The 16157-nt window shown below is 40.0% G+C and overlaps 2 protein-coding genes across 2 annotated transcripts in view; one reads left to right on the top strand and one right to left on the bottom strand.

Annotated features, from left to right (window-relative positions):
- Nucleotides 1–9241, top strand: part of LOC117376081 (versican core protein-like) — a 57798-nt gene extending 48557 nt beyond the window's left edge. Inside the window, exons 8-14 of the mRNA XM_033972484.2 lie at nt 5406–5519; nt 5594–5707; nt 6287–6445; nt 6547–6629; nt 7590–7734; nt 7821–8003; nt 8090–9241. Of these exons, the coding sequence (XP_033828375.1) occupies nt 5406–5519; nt 5594–5707; nt 6287–6445; nt 6547–6629; nt 7590–7734; nt 7821–8003; nt 8090–8256 (965 nt within the window). The 3' untranslated portion in view covers nt 8257–9241. The remainder of the gene's footprint in view (nt 1–5405; nt 5520–5593; nt 5708–6286; nt 6446–6546; nt 6630–7589; nt 7735–7820; nt 8004–8089) is intronic.
- Nucleotides 9242–9888: 647 nt separating this feature from the next.
- Nucleotides 9889–15773, bottom strand: LOC117376843 (hyaluronan and proteoglycan link protein 1-like). The gene is made up of 4 exons (XM_033973389.2): nt 15529–15773; nt 11565–11909; nt 11179–11478; nt 9889–11066 (listed from the first exon to the last, which is right to left on the bottom strand). Exons 1-4 carry the CDS (start codon nt 15605–15607, stop codon nt 10777–10779), a joined length of 1014 nt encoding a protein of 337 aa, XP_033829280.1. The 5' UTR covers nt 15608–15773; the 3' UTR covers nt 9889–10776.
- Between the last annotated feature and the right edge of the window lie 384 nt (nt 15774–16157).

Below are 16157 nucleotides of genomic sequence, written 5' to 3'. Positions count from 1 at the left end.
GTACAGAAAAGTCCACACCCCAGTCTGCCATAACACAAGAATCTGAATCAACAGTTAAAACTTCTGAGGAAACTGTGACTACCAGTTCTATTTTGTCTTCATCAGCAACAGAAAAAGAGACCTCCAGCCAGCCAACAACTGAGGCATCCAGTACAAGCTCAGTATCTCCCTCAGCTTCATCTTTGTTTAGTACAGAAAAAATAACAGTTTTGTCCACTAGTAAACATGTTAGTGATGTGCCATATCAAACTTCAGTCTCTACAATTTTATCAGATAAATCATTCTCAACATCTGATACTCTAGTGTCAACAATTTCCCCTAAGTCTGAATTTACTGAAGCAGTCCAACCATCCACGTTTGATACTGCAGATATTGCAAGTAAAACTACAATGTATTTGTACACCCCTCAACCTGACATTATAAGTGAGACGTCCAGCAAAGGTGTTGCACCGCCAACTGGTTCATTATTGAGTTCTGAGAAGACTTCAGTGTTTCCAATGGTTAGTGTCTCTACAAGTGAGGCCACCAAACCAACCATCACAATGGACACAACTGAAGGTTTTTCTGTTGAATCTGATGGGACAGTGTCTTCTAGCGTGTCTTCCTTTATGTCTTCCACTCTTCCAGACAGCATTTCCAGCCAAACTACAATTTTAGAGTCTCTTCCACCTGCAAGCGGATCAACATTATTTCCTGAAGGAACGTCATTTCTCAGCAGTACGATGGAAGAAGGTTCTGGAGACAGTACTGACCTCAAAAAAGAGTCATTGCTTACTGCAACCACAACTCCAGGCTTAGTCACAACTAGAACAGTGGAAATGACCAGTGGAACTATTACTCCCTCAACCAGTAAAATAACATCAACTGAAAGAATGTCTTCCATACAGCCAACAGTTTCTCCAGCTTCTTCACTGTACAGCACTGAGAAACCAACATCTTCCTCAGAAACTGCTGATACTGGTACCCAAACTGAACAAACTGTGCCATCTGTGGCTTCTATCTTAACTTCTTCAGAGGAATCAGGTTCAGGGGACACGACTCCTGATATGTTTTCTACAAGCTCTACCGTGTCTGTTGAGACCACTACCGCATCATCCTCATCAATGTACAGTACAGAAAAGTCCACACCCCAGTCTGCCATAACACAAGAATCTGAATCAACAATTAAAACTTCTGAGGAAACTGTGACTACCAGTTCTCTTTTGTCTTCACCAGCAACAAAAAAAGAGACCTCCAGCCAGCCAACAACTGAGGCATCCAGTGCAAGCTCAGTAACATCAACTAAAAGAATGACTTCTGTACAGGCTACAGTTTCTCCAGCTTCTTCACTGTACAGCACTGAGAAACCAACATCTTCCTCAGAAACTACTAATACTGGTACCCAAAGTGAACAAACTGTGCCATCTGTGGCTTCTGTCTTAACTTCTTTAGAGGAGTTTGATTCAAGAGAAACAACTTCTGCGAGCTCATCACTGTACAGTACACAACATTTTTCACCAGAGTCTCCGGTAACACAAGAATCTGAATCAACGTTTACAACTATTGAGGAGTCTGTGACTACACGTTCTCTTGTGTCTCCATTAGTTACAGAAAAAGAGACTTCCAGCCAGGCAAGTGAGACATCAAGAACAATCTCATTAACTCCAACAGTTTCATCTTTGTTCAGTACAGAAAAACCATCAGCTCTGTCCACCAGTAAACACGTTGGCAGTGCCCTTCTACAAGCTTCAGTCATTACAGTTTCAACATATGAAAGTTCCTCATCATCATACAGACAGGAATCAACTGTTGCTCCCCAGTCTGAGGTGACATTACCTCCTGAGACAGAACAGAATACTATTATAAAAGGCACAGAAAGAATGGAATCATTGGTCAACACTCAACAATCCTCTGTGGGGCCAACATTGGACTATTTTTCAGTTAGTCATAAGCATTTTATCCCAACGTCTTTTACAACACGTTCATATGAACTTCAGACCTCTAACCCCATGCTAAGCCCGAGCATGTCAACCTCCAAAATAACTTTCACTGACATAGACATGGAGAGTTCTACCAGTACACTCGAAGATGGGGATTTAGAAGGTGGTTCTGCTGAAGATGTTTTGTTTGACACAACTCCAATACCTGTTATGAAATATACCGTGAATACAGATGAAACTGAAATTGACGATAGCACTATGGCATCAGACAACATTCACCTAACAAGTACACTCCCCACTCAAGACTATACAAAGATTTATGTGGAGACTTCTCAGCCCTTTAGAGTCACTGAGAATGGCAGTGGGGTATTCACTGATGATACTGTTTCTGAAGATGCTTTTTTTGATGAGGGATCAACATTTTCTGCCACTAGTGAAACATCAGTGCAACACACAGTTCCTACAAGACTTTCATCATCTTCAACAACTGATGACCAAACTTTACAGGCGAAAATAACATCTCCCCATCCTAGTCCCCTGCCCTCCACTGATTCTAGTATAAAACAATCAACATCAACACAGGTCTATTTCAATCCAACAACTGATGCCTTGTCAGTATCAAGCACAGAAAAACCTCAAACCACAGCGGCACTACTGACTAATTCAGACATAGCATCTCTTGTGACTGCAAGCTCTTTGTACTCTGTAGAAATTCCTAGGTCCACAACTTTTTCTGTTTCTACAAAATTAAGTAGCAAATTTTCAATAGCAACTGATAAATCTACTCACACACCAGAAGAAATCTCAGTGACATTTGGGGAAGCAACAGGTGAAACCGAAACTTTTGTTTCACAATCTTCAGAGCATGTTTCCTCTCAGGCGGTAGAACGTATTTCAAATACACCATCATCAGTTGAAGTGACAGCTATATCATCAGCTTCAGGCTCAACAGGATTGTCAGCCAAAACTCAAGCTTCTACAATTTATGACAGTAGAACTGGAGACTTGACCACTGTAAGACCCACTGTCAGCATACAAGAGGAAGTGGTCTCAGTGTCTACACCCATTCCTTCTATTACATACCATGGTTTCACAGACCAGCAAGTTGTCATAATTAATACCAATGAGGACCATGTCATAAATGACCAAACAGATCAAACATCTACGATGGTTCTGCATCCATCCACAAGCACATCAGTAACATTTACAGAAGAAAGTTCTGATAAAGATAAGGTTTATTCAACTCTCACTCTTGGGCCAGTTATGACAAATAATAATATAATTGATGCAGATAGAGTTTCTATTGATGCCTCTACCCACATGTTCACTACAATCCAAACTGAGGAAGGTGTGGGCATTGAGGCTGTTGCAACAACTCAGAAGTTGTTAGTAGTAGAGGAATCAGAGGGGTCTGGAACTGGTGTCACACACCTTTTTACCTCCAAATCAGATGTATCGTCCACCACTAATGCACCACTGCTATCTCTGTCTGTTGAATATATGAAACCAGATGTTTCAAGTGTAGAAGAAAGTGAAGAGTCAACAGTATTTCAGGTTTCTCCATTTCCAGGTGTTTCCACAATGTCCAGCTCTGAAGAAGTAACTACGCAACAGCTTTCTGATTCTAAATTAACTAAATTTGTCAGCACCATAGGCCCTGAAGTTAGTGTTACATCACATACCACCATGGTAATGGAATCGAGCTCACCTAAATCAACTAGTGAACTGTCTTTAATTGATGACATCACTCTAAAAACAACCACAGAGGCTACTTCAGCCCATCAGCAGTCAGAAAAACAAGTGACATCTGCAGTTACTTCTCAGCTCAGCACTGAATCAACGGCAACTGCTACAAATCAAGAGGAGAGGCAAACTGTGTTGACAGAAAAAGATACAGTATCACCTGTCCATAGCACAGTTTCACTGAAAAGTACAGTTATTCCACAAGAAAGTGATGAACCTGTAGTTACATTAGAGACACCTGCATCCAGTACAAAGGCATCCATGTTTGAGGGTAAGACAATCTCATCACACAGTCCCTCATTCAGTGGAATTTTATCAACCACAAAATATCCAGAGATCACAAGTGACAAGACTTTCACTACTTTATCAACTAATCTTGTGGAGATGGAGACAAAGTCTGTTTCTTCAAAACAAACACCCTTGAATGATATAGAAATTAAGTTAATAACAACATTTGTTCCAGAATTAGAAACAACATCATCAGCAGTGTCTTTTCAACAGGCCAGGTCAGAGATTGCTTCTACTCACTATCCTTCATTTGAAAGTTCTTCTGAGAAAGAAACTTTATCTATAGCAAGCACAGTGCTGGCCAGTCATCCCTTCACACTTAATACGCAGATAGGAGACCAAAGTCTAGAAGATACCTCCCTAACCCCGATTGAAATAGTCACAAATGGATCACAATTACCCGGCACTGAAACACCAGCAGCAACTATTCAGTTTACTGAAGAGCCAGTAACAATGACACCAAAAATGATAAAAATGGAATCAGATACTAAGCATACCACCCCTTCAAAAGATCTCACCAAACAAATAACTACACAGAAAGAAACATCAGACATCACATACAAAACAACAACACATCCTCACACAACCACTTTAGATGGCATGGATGTAGATGATATGGGTCAGGTTGAGGCACTGCCAGATTTCTTTATTCCTGGAACAGTGGTATCTGAAATATTTACCTTTGAGACAGCAGCAGTTATGGCAACGCAGACTCCAACATCCATCAGTAGCTTGGACTCCTCCAGCTCACACACAACCGCTTTAGACGGCATGGATATAGATGATATGGGTCAGGTTGAGGCACTGCCAGATTTCTTTATTCCTGGAACAGTGGTATCTGAAATATTTACCTTTGAGACAGCAGCAGTTATGGCAACGCAGACTCCAACATCCATCAGTAGCTTGGACTCCTCCAGCTCTGACAGCAGTAGTTCAGAGGAAAACATTTCAACTGCGACCATTTCTAATATGGAGGGTGACAAGAAAACAACTGAGTCCCCATTTGTCTCAGGTGTGGCAACACAGACTACTGTAAGTCCCTCTAGAGGAGATGGTTTGACTCAAGGGACGCCTTCACAGGATAACTCTTTATCCCAAGAAGAAATTCAGACAATATTCAAGGACCAAACAACAATTTTGGAGAAGTCAGAAATCTCTATACCAACTTTAATGCCTATAACAATATCACAGACTGAACCAACAATTGCATTACAATCCACCACCCGCTCATCTTCTATGGAGGGGCCTGATAATGTCAACAAAACTAACGCCCCATCTCTTGCTGGAGGTGAACCACCAATGGAAGGAGGAGATACAACATTACCAGTGCCGGATTTGGGCCACACAGTTATTGGTGAACCTGTTGAAATTCCAGGTATATTTTTATATTTGTATTATGAATCGATGTCTTTACATATTGTCTTACATTTATATTATGGTTTATTTTTTTACTAGGGATTTACTCATGCACAGAAAATGTCTGTCTCAATGGTGGAACTTGCCACAAGACCGGCAGCATCTTTGTATGTAGCTGTGCCCCTGGTTACAATGGTGTTAACTGTGAAACAGGTAGGTGCCCTATTGCATTCCACAGTCTGTGTTTGAAATATTATCTCCATTTTTATTGTTTATTTCTTGTATAGAACTTGATGAGTGCCATTCCAACCCTTGTCGCAATGGAGGGACATGTATTGATGGTCTGGCTAGCTTCACATGTGTGTGTCTCCCAAGCTACTCTGGGCTGTACTGTGAGGAAGGTACATTAAGCTAAGCTTTCCTTACTTCCATTACAAGTAGAATGTAGTAATCTATTTTATCTTATTTATTCATTTGAACAGTTAACAGGCCACATAAACAAAAGTCTTCAGTGCTTACCAATTTGTTGAATTGTAAACAGCAGATTTATCCTCTCGTGTGGTATTTGAACATTGCAAAAAGTGAAATTAGATGATGTTAAGCTCAAGTAAATATTACTGTTTGTTGCTTAAATTCAGCTTTTTTCTGTGATCTCAAACATTTAAACAAGAGTTGGCCTATTTTGACCAAGGTCTACACCCTAAATATTGTTAGGATCAGTCATCACTTAATCACACCCCTCAATGTTTATTCACACACAACTGCATGTCTGCAATACTGTCCATGTCATGATTCTCGACAAATTGACTAAAACGTTTAGTACCATTAACAATTAAAAACAAAAAATAAATATATTATATTGCATATATTATGAATAACTATGATCTAGTCGAAGGTATTAGTAACTTAATAACTAACTGGTAATGATATGTTCATTGTTCAGTGAAATGAAACATCACTCTGGCCTTTTGTCTCTTCAGATACAGAAACATGTGACTACGGCTGGCACAAGTTCCAGGGACACTGTTATAAATACTTCCCTCAGAGAAGAAACTGGGATACAGCAGAGAGAGAGTGCCGTATGCTTGGGGCTCACCTCACTAGCATCCTGTCTCATGAGGAACAACAGTTTGTGAATCGTGAGTTAAACCATGAAATAATTTATGTCTCTCAAATTTTGCCAGAAATATACTTAGAGCATTCATTACCAGAAGTAAAATATTTTAATTGTTTGTTCAAGGTCTTGGACAAGACTACCAGTGGATTGGTCTGAATGACAAAATGTTTGACAGTGATTTCCGATGGACTGATGGCAGACCTGTGGTAAGAGCCTTCTGCCTTTGTCTGATCAAACATCGCATTGAAACAGTGTGGATCTTCACATACTAAAACTGGACTTAAGTGGCTTTATGACATTACTCCTAGATAACTGCTACTCCACTGTAGAACATGATCCATCCATGACCTTTTAAGTAGGTTTACTGGCCATTGTCTTGAAAGTGGCTAGTTATCATGTGTGGATTCATAGATCGGCGTCACTTAAATATGACTTATTTGACAATAAAAGGTTAAAATGAGTCAGTCTGTGAGAAACACTGTTAGCTTGAACTCTGACCTATGGCCTTCCCTCAGCCCCAGGCATCAGGAGACACAGATGTACAACACCTGTTGTAAACTGCTGAAGGAAATGTCAAGGGACTTTGAAGGAGTTCTGGCTGTGTGGTCTCTCACTGCTATGAATTTAAATTGAAATCATACAGTTTTGCTTGATTTATGATGAATGACATGACTGTGCCTCACTTTGCCATTGTGGAGATCAGCAGTAGAAACATGAACAAATAAATATAAATATATTTACATATGATCAGTTTTCTGAAATGAGCAGAGCAGGAAGCCTTTGTCTGCAGGTGTAATGACAGAGAAGCTGAACCCTGAGGACTAACTGGAGTCAGGGCCATAGCTTGTCAGAGACTGTTTGAACCTTGAACTAGTGCTGAAAGAGTCTGGCACTGGGTGGAAGGCACCACAGCTGTGTGTATACTGTATATGTGTAAACACACCTCTGGGCATGTGAAATGTCATAGGCTCCAATAATAACATGTTTTAGCAAATTAGTCACTCTTATGACAGTATGTACACAGTAACTGACATTAAACCTAACTCTGTTGTGGTTTACTGTTTTCACTGTAGTAATGTTCATGTCAGTTCCTATCCAATAGTTTGGGCCTTCTGCGATCACATAATTAATACCTTTATCTTGTGGCTGCTCTTTCAATTTTTCAGCAATATGAAAACTGGAGGCCCAGCCAGCCTGATAGTTTCTTCTCCTCGGGTGAGGACTGTGTAGTGATGATTTGGCATGAGGATGGCCAGTGGAATGATGTTCCTTGCAACTACCACCTTACATACACATGCAAGAAAGGCACAGGTAATAAAAGAAATGAACTGAAAATATGATCTAAAAACAGAAAATATTGAACAAGGAGGTTAATGATTAAAATGTATTGTTTTTAGTGGCATGTAGCCAACCCCCCCTTGTAGAAAATGCAAGGACCTTTGGCAAGAAGCTGGAGAGATATGAGATCAACTCTTTAGTGAGATACCAGTGCAGAACCGGGTTCATCCAGCGGCATGTGCCCACTATTCGGTGCCGCGGAGATGGCCGATGGGATATTCCTAAAATAGCCTGTATAAATCGTAAGTAAACTAACCACGCTGTGCTCTGTTACAACTACATAGTTTGCCAGTGATGTCTTAAAGTTGTATTTTATGTTCTTTTTTAGCTTCAGTCTATCAGAAGGCTTATTACAGGAGACATCAACATAAAAGTCTTTACAGCATCAACAATTTTAGGCGTCGACCAGAAGAACTTACACAGTTCCAACAGTTCCAGTATCCACTCTACCGCACAAGAAGGGATCGGAATGAACAGCGGAAAAAAAGGAGATAAAAGCATCTGATTAAACTAATGGAATAGCACAAACATATTAGGAAATGTATTACACAGACTTTTTCCTTTTGAATGAAAATGAAACCATTTGAAGTCACTTTTTATCAAGCAGCACTGTTGTTCATCCTAGCAAATTTAGTTTGGAACATTTATATTGCTTTTTTGAAGCATTTGGCCTTTTTTGCCACAGGGTTATCAAATCGCATGATTTCATACTCATTTAGTATTATAGCGCTTATTGTGACCTATTTTTATAACAAGTCTTGAGGAACCTGTTGGGACAAACGTAATGCAACACTGAATGACCACAATTTCCAACAGAAGTATTACTTCTATCATCTGGTGAGAAATGAACATGGTAAATTATAGGAGAGCTTTAAAAGTTTCCTTATTAGGTAAACCAGCAGGTATATAATGTCTGTTATCCACACACAACAAAACTTGTGTTTACTTACAGTTGTTGTGCTATGTCTAAGAAAACACTGTATTAGTTAAATTTTCTCCCTGCTACATTGTGAGAATGTATTGTGTTAAATACTCACAGAGACTTGAATGAAACGGCTGAGAAGCATCTAACTTATTTTCAAGCTGCTTTATAACTCTTCGTGTGATCCTCTCAGCAGTGACCCTGAAGTGCTCATCATGTGTTTTTGTGTATTAGTCCAGAGACCAGCAGCAATCATGAACTGTTAAACTGGACACTGAAGACAAAACAATGACTTTGTATTTTTTTTTATACTGGCTGTGGACCAAAGAACTGGGAGGGCTCTGTCGACTGCAGTAAGCGGATGCTCACTGGAGTCCCCATGTTTGATACGTCTGCCTGTGAATGTGTGTTTGATCTAATGTGCACATAATATCTATATATTTATAACTTTTACAATGTGAATGTTTGGGATGTTTGTGAATTATTATTTTTTTAAGATATGATTGTTTCCTGCTTTAAATCACAGAAATAAATAAATACATTAATTTCTAATTGCAACTTGCAATATTTCATTCACAAGTGCTGATATAACAACCTCAACTGACTAAACTGTTACAATCCTATTATAACCTCCTGCAAAATATCAGTACTACCTACTGTTCAACCAGCAGGTGGTGCTGTCAGACCATTCATACTGTGGGAGCGAGCCAAACGTGTGTGTTATGTATAACACACACTCACAAGATCAGATGTGAGTTTGTAACATGGTTAGTGTTTGGGAAATTCATTATTATGCTATTTTTTTAAACTCTTGCTTACACTCTGATTTAAAGTTTTTTGGGTTTGTTTTTTCTTTCTTTCTTTTTATTTTTATTTTACATTTATCTAGCACCTCTGTATCTCCCCCAATCTGACCCAATTCCCATGGACCCCCACATTCAGCCTTTCAACACAAGCCTTTTGTTCTTGTATAATATAGTAGGGGCTGGCGGTTTGGTACTTCACATGCAATGCAAATGAACAAATAAGACTGAGGGGAGCTTAATCCTGAGACCCTGAATTACATGGGTTCATGCCAAATACATGGCTCCTAATTTGGTAGCCCAGAAACCATACTAAAAGCACAAAACACACAAAAAACCCCAGTTGAGCGAAAAATAAGAGACTTAGAATTGTACTTTGTAAGTTTTAGTTTTTTTTATTACTATTTCAAGTGGGCTCGCTCATGGTATGTGGTTATACAACACAAAAATAGTGTCACTATTGTGTGTCTGCAAGTATGTGAAGCACCTTGTGGATGACTGAATATTTTAAAACGTAGTCAGATTGGTTCTATGACTTATTAGAAAAGGCAAAGTATAAATCATTGATCAACATGATCATGAAAAAGATGTAAATTTAAATTCTATTTATTAACTAAACATAAAAACAATTAGTGTCAAATACATATAGATAATGACAAATGTATTGTTAAACTTACACATTGTATAAAAACAAAAAACAAAAAAGAAACAAAAAAAAAACAAAAATAAGTTGGCTGTGTGATTGGGAAAATAGTCACAGTACAAACATTTACATTCATTTTAAGAACAGAAATATAATTTGAAATAAAAATCCCCCACTGTCTAAAATATAAAGAAGGCCTAGTCATTTTTAATAGGGAATAGGGACCTATTGCAACGTCGGTACTGTAACATGCACCCTCATCTGCATAACATAACAAGTTCTTTCCCTTTTTCTTTGTCATTTTATTGTGGAAAAATCAAACTCATATGATGTTCCATCATCATTAAGTTTTTGTCTTTTTATTCACTGTAATCTGCACACAACCCTATGGACCTCAAACAATCAAGACCAACGACTCAATGAAAACTAGTGGTGAAGTGGTTATAAAAAGCTGTCAACACTAAGGCAGTATGGCAGATACTGCTGAGAGTACAAAATATATCACAGGGAGACTATGGGAAAGTTCATGCGAGTTAGCATCCAAAGCACATTTCCTCTATTGTTGACTTATGAGATGTGGTTTTTGCTGCTCTTTGGTGGTTATGTCTTCACATTTACCCATCTTTAGCAAATACTCAAAGATTTTTTCACTGCTCCTCCTTGTAGCAGTAAACACCATAAAGCTTCTCTGCCTTGTCTGGGAAGCCCACTATACGCACTGCAGCCTCAGTAGGACTGCAGTTCTTGCGGGGCCTGGAGATGGGGTAACGGACACTGCCATCAGCCAACCAGCCTGCATCACAGCGGTCGAAGCTCTCCACCTTCCAGGCAGCATACATTTGACCAACTTTGGCAATTTCTGCACCGTCATCTATGCAAGCTTGTACTGCCTCATCATAGCTGAGTCTCTCTGGCTGGACCAACCAATAGAAACGGCCTAGAAAGAGGATAATAGTAAATCAAAACGGTACGTTTGACAGTACTGTACATGTTAAAAAAAAGATAACAATACTTGTTGTCATTTTTGTAACAAACAAAGTAAACCCTACCAGTCAGTGGAGAAGCATAGCAGAAGACATCATAACGGCTGAGTTTCTTGTCCCTGCGGCCATAGCTCCTGAGGCCTGGCCCGTTGTTTCCTCCACAGGGCTGTCTGGGCCTGGTGATGGGATACTGCACTGTACCGTCACTGAGCCAGCCGGCGTTGCACCAGTCCAGACCCCCCTTCCAGGCCTCCAGCAGCTGATCAAAGGAAGCCACCACTGCCCCCTGCTCCACACAGGCCTGCTCTGCACTGTGGAAGTTCAGATTGTAGCGTCCTCCAGGTGGGGAGTAGGGAAACACGACCCCTGTGAGAAGAAAAATTATATTATTAACTATCACAAATTTATATCATTTGAGAAATAACTATATGACCCTCAAAAACATTACTTACCATTGATCTCGCTTCCTTCCACTTCCAGGGCCACCTCATACACCTGCTCCTCCATCCCACTGAAGATCTCACAGCGGTATGTCCCTGCGTCGTCTTTGGAGATGTCAGTCAAAACAAGTGATGCGTCTTCATCATTTGCCCTCTCTAGAAAGGCGCGCCCATCAAAGTTGCCATATGTCTTAATGTGGAAGCCCATTCCAACCAAAACATCTTCATTGAAACTCTCATCTTGTGCCACCTTGGTCCATTTCACACGCATCCCATTCAGCATGCCTCCGACGCTGTCGTCATGCAACATATGGCAGGGGATGGAGACGTTGGCTCCCAGGCTGGCGTAGATTGTAACTGCAACACAGGTGTGTACTGGTCAGTTTCAGTGGTAATAATTAAGTGCCCTTAACTTCCCTTTTCAGCTAATGATGCAATAGTTGGCATGTTTTGATTTGCACAATGATTTAGCCTAATGCAGCTTGGGACTCGACAAAAATCAGAATACATCTGCAGTTATTTTGTGTATTTGTACATTTCTTGCTCTTTGCCCGACCACCTATCTTAAATTCAGCCCACTGTTTTGTGTCACACCATGGGTTCCCACTATGCCTCTGGCCTTCATGTTGGACCTCACGCAGTTTGCTTGGCTTAGAAGACCTCAACCAGCATGAGGTAGCCTATCCTGAGCAGCAATCAACCCCAGATGACAGAGTATACACAACCTTTGACCCCAACATCCTCATTCTTCCCAAGCTGCTATGGCAAGTGTTGGCACTGCTGTTCTGGTGTGGACTCATGCATTTCCATGTTTTCTTAATGAGTTTTGTGCAACTTAAGAAAACACACACACACACACACACATATATATATAGTGCCACTTACACGTGGTAGAAATTATGATATAGCAGTCCATAAAAATATTTACAAGACAAAATATTCAACAACGATTTTAACTTTCTAAAATACAACCTTCAGAAACACATTTGTGCCATATCTACAACATGCCAGGTGTTTTATTGGCTTTAAAATACCTTCTTGCTGCTAATTACAAAATTCTTTGACAGAAGCCTGGCCCGCTCCTCTTTGGCCACGCTGACTAACAGCTCATTTGGCCTTGTAAACCAAGAGCATTGGACAAGTTTGACTCAACCCTAAAGCACAAACTAAAGACATTGCAGGGTCCTGTAACATATCCTCTATAGTTTGATTGATACATTTCTGATTAGATTAATATGCATCTTGTTTGTAATATTTCTGCATAAATAACAGTTTGAATGAGTAAGTCTGGCAGCCCAGGAAACATAAAATACTAGTTAAGTGTAAGATTAAATTGTAAACCCTTATCCTACATTCTACATCAGTCTTGGCAACATATTACATGAACACAAAGACCAGTGTTGAGTTTGGTGATGCCTTAGAGAACTTACGTAGTTACAGATGGCATACATGTGTAAAAAAAACAAAAACAAAAAAATGTTTACACCCCTTCCTGCTTGTCCTACAGGAGACCTGGCCTGGTCTTGAGGGGCACCTTGCTCCCATAAAGCTCCAGTCTGTCATGTGTACACAGCCTGGAAACAGACGAGAGCCTTTCTTCCTCCCTGTCACACTTCCTATTGACACAAGACTAGGATGTCAAAGGCCTGTTTAAGATTCAAATGAAGGACATAATTCTTTAGGATTTGCAAAAGAGCTGTCACGATTAAGAAATGAGCAAAAAAGTAAATGGACACATGCCTTACAGCTGCAGTAAAAAAAAAAAAACACTGCAATTTTATGACCAAGCACAATTCTGCCTCACTCTGTAAAAGTTTTGTATTAGCAGTGATTAGAAACATCTGCTGCTCTAAGGCCCCACTGTATCAAAGCAGCTTCAATTCAATAAGTGACCAACATTTCCTTTTAATCTAATCTTAAATCTTGCGCTAATAAAACCGTTTACCACCTGCTTGTATATTATTAGTACAGGAAACTAGTTAGATACCTAATTTCACACCTAATTTCCCTAAACTCAAAATGTGTGTTTTATTTTTTATGCTGCGTTGCAAGATATTATGTAATATTACAGATCACAGCTGTAGTAACAATACTGGTTGCTGCAGGAGAGATGAGTTTTAAGTACTTCAGTCAGATGGTAAATAGTCAGCTTGTTTTAGTGTTAGTTTTAGTTGAGTAGCCAGTATCCCAGAGTAGTGTTCAAACATCTAACCTCCTGGCCACTCCCTTCATCCCCTTTTCACTGCAGAATTCCAGTAAACTTCTATCCATTAATAGTCATTTTACTTCAGCTGTTGCTTTCTTAGGGCATTGGTGTTGTACAATTATCACCTAGTTATGCCTGGCTAAACTGAGACTGAAAAGCCTCCTGGCACCAAACAGCTGCCTAATCCAGGTCTGCGTCCCCTGCCTCAGCCAATTTGCAGCCAAGCCCCTTTTCCCACCCAGCCCTAGCAACCGGGCCAAGCCTCGGTAACCAACAACCACAGTGCGCATTAGCCTGAGCCGACTATTACCTCACAGGGAAAGACAGAGTCATTTGGCTGCTGTTCAGCACCAGGGCTCTATACGTTTAGCTGCGGATCGTTAATCTTGGCCCTGCTCCTGTCACGCTGCCTTTATCCATGGCACTTTTCCAAAAGAGCTCCATTTCAGTGTAAGTCAGACGGTATAACACAGGACACGCCCTGGATGGAGAAACACTGCTTATAAGGCTTTTAAAGAGAATGCGTGGAGTACTTAAAAATTAAAGTGCTGCAATTACTACAACTACTACTGATTTGCCACTATGTATGACTTTTCCATACATGGGTATTACAGCACACAGCAAGTCATTTCCTTTCAAACATGCAGCACTTTTCCAGGTTTAGGATCATCCCAAAGAGAATACTGGCTCTTATTGGTGGATACTTTTACTACGACAGCTTCCCACCCACGACTCTAATTCACAGCCAAGGCAAGTCCACTACTACTTCTACAACTACTACTTCTACTTCTAGCTCATACCCCAAGAGCGTGCCTTATCTTTTTACCATGCATCACGGTAAAACAATGCTTTCACTCAAGCTTTCAGATACTGAAAGCTTTGGCCATTTATTAATATATTTATTGTCATTTAAGGGTTCATTCATACTTGCACATGCACCATATTCAAATAGGAACTAATTCGGAACTAAATTCAGACTTGACCAGAACTAAACCAGAACTACGAACCTTAACCCCAGAACTAAGCCAGGATAAATGTGAACATACCCAAGTAAAACACACAAAACTCACTTGCTAGTACACACAGCTGTGATATCACCATTGGGACTCATTTCAATATTTGGATAAGAAGATCGTCTGTTCTCCAAGTAAAATATTCTCTCCACAGACCAACCATTTCCTCCTGTGTTGGAAGCTGAGACGTCCCTAATTTGACATGTACAGAGTCAGCTCGCGGGGGCTGCCGAAAAGCACATTAAACATCACTCAACACATAGCACATGAAGCCCTGTCTTGAAGTTGTCAGTGCATCTTTCTCAGCCAGGAACCATAATCCTCTGGATAGGTGCCATTTTGATTCAGAAGAAACCTCACAGACAGCTAATAAAATGACAACTTCAACTTTTTTTATCACTTGTCTGAAGAGTTAAGAGCTGAAGACAGTATTTTACAACATGTTAGATGGATGTATAGCTCATATTTTAAAAGACATAGTGTTTTCAATAGTGTGGCCCCCCATTCACTGATGGGGGCAGAGCGTGCTACTGTGATGCATTCAGGGCCAGATTGTGTTGTAGTGGTTTGTATGCAACCCTGAGTCAGAGTTACCCCAGAGACGATGCTGCTTCAATCACCCTGTTGTTACATAAGCCAGTACACGCTGTCTCAGCATTGGCATATGCACAAACATTGTTCACATATTGTACAAAAAAAAAATCTATATATAGCATGCACATAATGAAATATAATACTTTTTAAGAAATATTATTACCTGATAAAGTGCCATTAAACTCTGCCTGACTCCCAGCCAACGTCACCATGATGATTGTGAAAAATAGCAGACTCATCATTTTTGCAAAAAGGGGCTTCTTAGATGGAAAATACTGCAATCTAACTGAAAAAAATTAATAACTGTAACTATGCAATTGTGAATCTAGAAGCCCTTCTTTGTTGGTGCCTGTGCCGCAGTCGTCTGTGGTGCTACTGGAAACTTTGGGCTCCTTAGACAAGTCCACACAAGTGCCTTTTATTGAAGCCTAAACCAGTGCAGACCACTCCCCCTCCCCTCAGTCCATCACCAGCTCTGTCTCCCCTCTGCCACATTATTTAGGAAACCATGTCTCGCCCTCTCCAGAGACTATAGGAAACCACGAGAAAATAAACGTGCAGCTTATGTTCCATTGCTATATGCGTAGATGTTATGAGATCCTTCTAATCCTTGTGCTACAAACACAGCCTGTTTCAAATGAGTTATATTCTGTATTCTAGCATCTATAAAGTATAAGATGCGCAAGGTTTTATTGTAAATTGGTTATACTAGTTAATAGATGCACTTTCTGAATATAATGCAAGTGTCTAAGTTGTGGGAAAAGGTCTTAAAATCTTTACTAAAAATGTAAA

This window comes from Periophthalmus magnuspinnatus, chromosome 9, assembly GCF_009829125.3.
Source record: "Periophthalmus magnuspinnatus isolate fPerMag1 chromosome 9, fPerMag1.2.pri, whole genome shotgun sequence".
Lineage (NCBI taxonomy): Eukaryota > Metazoa > Chordata > Actinopteri > Gobiiformes > Gobiidae > Periophthalmus > Periophthalmus magnuspinnatus.
Note: the sequence above shows the minus strand (reverse complement) of the source record. Positions and strands in the feature narration are given on the sequence as shown.